The 5,559-nt window shown below is 45.0% G+C and overlaps 1 protein-coding gene across 1 annotated transcript in view; it reads left to right on the top strand.

Annotated features, from left to right (window-relative positions):
• The first annotated feature begins 954 nt into the window (after positions 1–954).
• Positions 955–5,559, top strand: part of pdgfd (platelet derived growth factor d) — a 59,755-nt gene continuing 55,150 nt past the window's right edge. The window contains exon 1 of the mRNA XM_080006472.1: positions 955–1,482. Within this exon, the coding sequence (XP_079862598.1) occupies positions 1,350–1,482 (133 nt within the window). The 5' untranslated portion in view covers positions 955–1,349. The remainder of the gene's footprint in view (positions 1,483–5,559) is intronic.

Genomic DNA, 5,559 nt, shown 5'->3' with positions numbered 1-5,559 from the left:
TTCATTTTGCGTGTTTCCTCCTCGCTCCGCTGTTCCGAGGAATAAGTTCACGCGTGCGTGATTTGCGACGTGCACGCGCACGCGGCGCTGTGATCGGCGGCGCGCAGAAGAGTTTGACTTTAGCGAGGAAAGATTCGACTGTTTTTCGGAGCCGGTTCTTGACGAGTCCCCTCGCAGTTATAAAAAGAGTCGTTCGATTTTCCGACTCCTCCCTCGCTTGGATTCAGTTGCAATGGCGCGCGGTGAGCGAGGGAGGACTTCCGGTGAACGATGATCGAGAGTCAGAGCAGAAGAGTCGGCTCAGAGTTGAGAATGGAACGCTCACGAGAAGCATTCTGCATGTGCTTTAAACGGCAATTGCTCTGAAATGAATCTGTATTTGATTTTTTTTTTACGTGTAAAAGTCATTCTCTCAAAAAGTATTTGGATATTAAATATCAAAATATATTAGGTAGAAAAATAGCTTTTTGTCTCAAAGTGTGAATCACAAAAAAAGTACAATATAATATAATGAATAATGTTATAATATTATAATAAAATGGAATGTAATATAAATAGTAATCTGTCGCGTTCAATACGCATTACGCTTAATGACTTGGCCCTTGTTACCTTGGACTTGAATCTAGTCCTGAGTACTTGTTTTCAGTTTGTAAGTCGAACATTCACTGTTTTCCCAGAGTGGCTTGCCCCTCCCGAGTCATTCAAAAGGGTCGTTCGATTCGGACGAATCGTCCGCGCGTCTCGCGTCACAAAAGTTTGAGTTTGAGTTTGAGCGCTTCACACGCGCACACGCACGCGCACACACGCGCACACACACACACACGCACACACACACACACCCGCACAAGTGTCCGATATAAAGCAGCGGAGTTATGTCGAGTATTCCAGCCGGAATGACGAGACAGAATGTATTCGCTCCAAAGCGATAAGACGGTCGGCGCCGTTACGTGTGGCCGTGAACGGAGCTATATCAGGCGCCCGGGCTTGGTCTCGAACCCGTGCTCTCTGTGGATATCTGGGGAGTCCGGCATCGGCAGGGGGGCGCCGCGCTCCTAACTTTTCATTTTCATTTTTATTTTTATTTTTTAAGAGAAACTCCTCAGAGCAAGTGGTGGTGGGGGGGGGGGGGGGGTGGAAACAACCAAAAAACAAAAAGACAAACCCCAAAACGACATGATGTGAAGGGTAAAACCGGGGGGCAGCGGGAAACACGTTTTTAGAGTAACTTTTTATTTTTATTTTTATTTTTTTTTCATTGATTGTCGTTTTCAACTCGGCGTCTCGGCCACGACACGGAGCACAACAAGCCCCCGGGACACGAGCAGCCGCACGGGCATCGCTCCGCCGCGATGAGAGGATCCGCGGCGGCCCAGGTGCGCGTGGCGCTCGCGCTGCTGATCGCCGCGCTGATTGGCTCGACCGGGGTCGCACGAGCCCAGGTCAGGAACGCCCGGGTGATGAGGGGCAACGTCAGACGCGACGGTGAGTGGGATGGCCGACTACACCTGTCCGAAACGACCAAACGCAACGTCTTCAACGTTCGAACTCTTTGTTTAGTTGTTGAATATATGCAGTATATATATATATAACAAAGTAATTACTTGCGCAAGTCCTGTCGCACTTGTCTTGCTGGAGGTATGGACAGCCAGGAGTCCCCCCCCCCCATGCGAACAGCACAACCTGCTCCAATCCTGCTGTGAACATTCATCTAACCGTCTGCGGTTCATGCGCTTGTTGCTCACGGGAAAAAAAAAAAACCCCCAAAAACTTTTTTTAATAGCTTTATATCTTATCAAAATATAGTTTCAATCGAACCCACAGGTTGTTTACTATTTGTTTGCCAGTGTTGACGTTTGAGTTCTTGTTTGGCACCCGGTCGACCTGTTGATGCCGCACGGTTCAAGTGGTGTCTTCTGCCGGTACTGAGAGAGAGATGGGAGAGAGAGAGACGGTAACTTGTAATAGTTAATGTTGTCTTTGCGGCTGGGCAAGTAGAGCATTGGAGTTTACAGTGAATTACTGCACATTTCTCACTGTTCTAGCCATCGGATCTATATTTGCTTGGCCATAATATACACATTACTACTTATGTTGTTGTCTTGTTTGCAAATATCATATGAAAGAAGAAGGAGTCAGCAACCAGAGTATTGTGACTTTATCGATATTGAGTGATTTGGTCAAACATATCGTGATGGTAGCCAACTGTAGTCTTGATACAGTATGCGACACAACGGTGTTGCCATCATCCATTTATTTGCGTCACGCTTCAGCTCCCATGTGCTTTTGAAACAGTATCGCCTAAAATAGGCCGATATTTATCGTATAAACTTGCATCTATCTGGGCGTCACGGTGGATTCGTCCTCCCCCCTTTCACCCGACGTGAAGCTGTGATCGCCTCCCGCCGCCTCTGAGTGGGCGCTGTGTGAGCGCTGCATTCCTGATGTGTTTAAGCCGTCGCCTTCAGAGTCCCTGAGCCTCCGGCCTATCTAACTTCCTGCAGGTGTGCCATGCTTACTTTTGGCTTGGCCCCGCGGCTACAGTCACTGCGCTACCTTTGATTACACCCACACACACACAGCTGCATTTCTTTTGGCAGGGAAGCATGAAAACACCACCATATTTGATTTCTACCTTGGACCAAACGTCTCTCGAGGCAGATTTTTCTGTGTGTGTGTGTGTGTGTGCATGTGAGTACGTTTGTGTGCGCGCACGTGTGTGTGTGTGTGTGTTTTGACATGAGGTCTGAAGGTGATTTATACAGGTTAGCACATTCAATAACCAAAGAAACCAGGCGCAAGTCATCAATTAGAATATCATTACTTATCGTTACTTTCAAAACCGTTTAATTTATGATAATTAATTGTAATAATCAATTTCATAACACGTCACAGTTGCTGTTTTTTACACATTTCTTTGCTGTACTATTGTGCGTTTCAGTCATTTACAAATAGATAGAGGAAGATGGTGGAATAGAAAATGTCATATACATGGAATGCAAGTATTCTGTACGAACTAGATTTTCTGTACAGCTCCAATAACTCCAACTGAGTATACCCGTTCTTGAAAATGGACGTTTTTAGCGATTCAACTTTACCTCTGCTGATGTCAGAAGTGGAACGCTTGCTCGACATGAGAGCTAAAGCACAGATTCAACAACAGTCAATTCTCGCGAGAGCGCCCGCCCAAAGTGAACTGACCTCGGCGGCGGAGCAGAGTAAAACAGGATAGGCGATGGACACCTCGAATCACGTTTTGACAAAGATTTTCGTCCATTTTCCAAACATCATTCCGTCCGCCCCAACGCGGTTATCGTGGAACATGTTCAATCCCAGCAGCGCCGTGGCTGAGATACCTACGCGCGGAGCGGGGCGTATCGTCTCATTCCAGTGTCGGTGCAGTCAAGCGCCGTGATCAAAGCTCCGCCGCTCTCACAGCGAGTGAAGCTGGATTCAGATGTCTGACGATATCAGATTCAGAGCGGCGTGATTTGATCACGGAGATATCTGACCTGATTACAACGGAATCTGCACGATCTCGTAGGGAGTCACCTACAAAGACTTGACGCTCAGCTGACGATGGGTGAAGATGAAACATTAGATGCTGCGCTTTCATGACCCTCAAGAAACATTCCAGAGATTTGGCGCATTTAATCATAATTACCCATGGTTCACCTAAATAAGACATAACGGCAGAATATTACCTCAATTCAGACATACATTTTGTTTCCTGCAGGATAGTCCAGCAATAGCAGAATAACTGCTTTTTTTTTTTTTTTTTTTAAATCTTTGCGATCATGAAATAAGAGATGAAATGACCTGCTTGTTCTGTGGCTGTGGATGTTTTATGTTCACCGCGGGATCTTCGTCAAGTGCTTTTACAGCGATTAGGCTTGCACCGCTCACTTTCATTATAACCGAAGAAAGACGACAGGAGAGTTTATCTCAAGGTTGGAAACATGAAAAACATGTTAATCAATTCGCACACAGGAAAGTAAAAAATAAAGTTAAGCATAAGCTTAAGGATACCAATACCTGGGCTTTGGGTATCGGCCGATATGGAGTACCGATCCGAAGTGATGAGCTTTAGTCCTCGCTGTGGGGAAGAGACTGAGAATCATTATTTTATGTGTAAGGCAACATTAGGCTTGACTTAAACATTTCTTTCCTAACTTTGTAAAACAAAATGTACTGAACAGACACACAAACACACACACACACACGCACGCACGCGCGTGCGGTGGCAAGTGCCCCACGGCCGGGCACAGGTCCACGGTCCAGCGGTTGGGAACCTCTGCATTGAGGGAAAATAGGGATCGTAAATGCACGGCTTTCGGGAAGAAGTGGGTTATGTATTTCAGCGCAAATATCAAACTATATCGATATAAACGGTATTGCCTCATCGTATATCTTGTTTGAAAACATATTGGTATACCGTAAAAAAAACAAAAAAGAATTGAATTGAAGAGATTGGCCCCATAGTCACGATACCCGATCCAGCCATTTGAGTCAGTATCAGGCCGATGTCCCATATCACTATCAGATCGGTGCGTCCCTAGTGTCAACAGTTATGTGCAGCAGAGAACGTCAAGCCAGGCCTCTTCAGCTGTGTGTACCTGTGCACATGTTGTGTGTATGTGAGATTGAGAGGATTTGAAGAAGCGAAAACACAGATACCTACACGGTTGAAAGTAAATCCTCACTGAGTTGAGCTCTCTCTCTCTCTCTCTCTCTCTCTCTCCCTGAGAGAAGGTGTTGCACAACTGAATTAATGTCGGGAAATGTTTGGAATAATCTCTGTTATATCTGTGCTCTCTGTTGACTTTAAGATTAACTTAAGTTATGCAACCAAATCGCATACCCAAACTTTTTTTATCACACGCACGCACACACACACACACACACACACACACACACACACGCACACACTACATGTTTCATGTTAGAGGTTGGAGATATAAATAGGCATGGCGGGTACACTGCTGTGAGTTTGATTTTGTTTTTATGGAGCAGACAACTACAGAGTGTCAAGTGGCAGAACATTGTATTTACACGGCCTGGAATTAGAATAATTTTCCTAATATTCAATGTCACGATCCCGTGTTAATTCATGAATATATTGGAATAACAATGTCGCTTTGTTCAGAACTAAAGATGAAACGAGGGCAGGATTACAAGTTGGTACTCTGCACTTTTTGTACTTGACAGGACTATTTAAGAAGTGTTACACAACCCTACCACAAACACAATACCACTATACATTTTTGGTCAAATACGCTGCATTTCCCTTGTTTTTTTCTATTGAATGACTTCAATTGAAATTGTTTATGTAGTTAAACCCTTATACAGATATTACCATCTATCGCTGAGAATATAGAATATGTTATTATCTTACTCGTGCATTGTGATACAAATGTTAGGTCTTTTCACCTAGCCCTTACATAAACACCCACACCCACACCCATACACACACACACACACACACACACACACACACGCACATACACACACACACGCACACACTAGGGCTGTGCCAAAAAAAACCTCAGAATTGCCAGGTTT

This window comes from Zeus faber, assembly GCF_960531495.2.
Source record: "Zeus faber genome assembly, chromosome: 9".
NCBI classification, from domain to species: Eukaryota; Metazoa; Chordata; class Actinopteri; order Zeiformes; family Zeidae; genus Zeus; species Zeus faber.
Note: the sequence above shows the minus strand (reverse complement) of the source record. Positions and strands in the feature narration are given on the sequence as shown.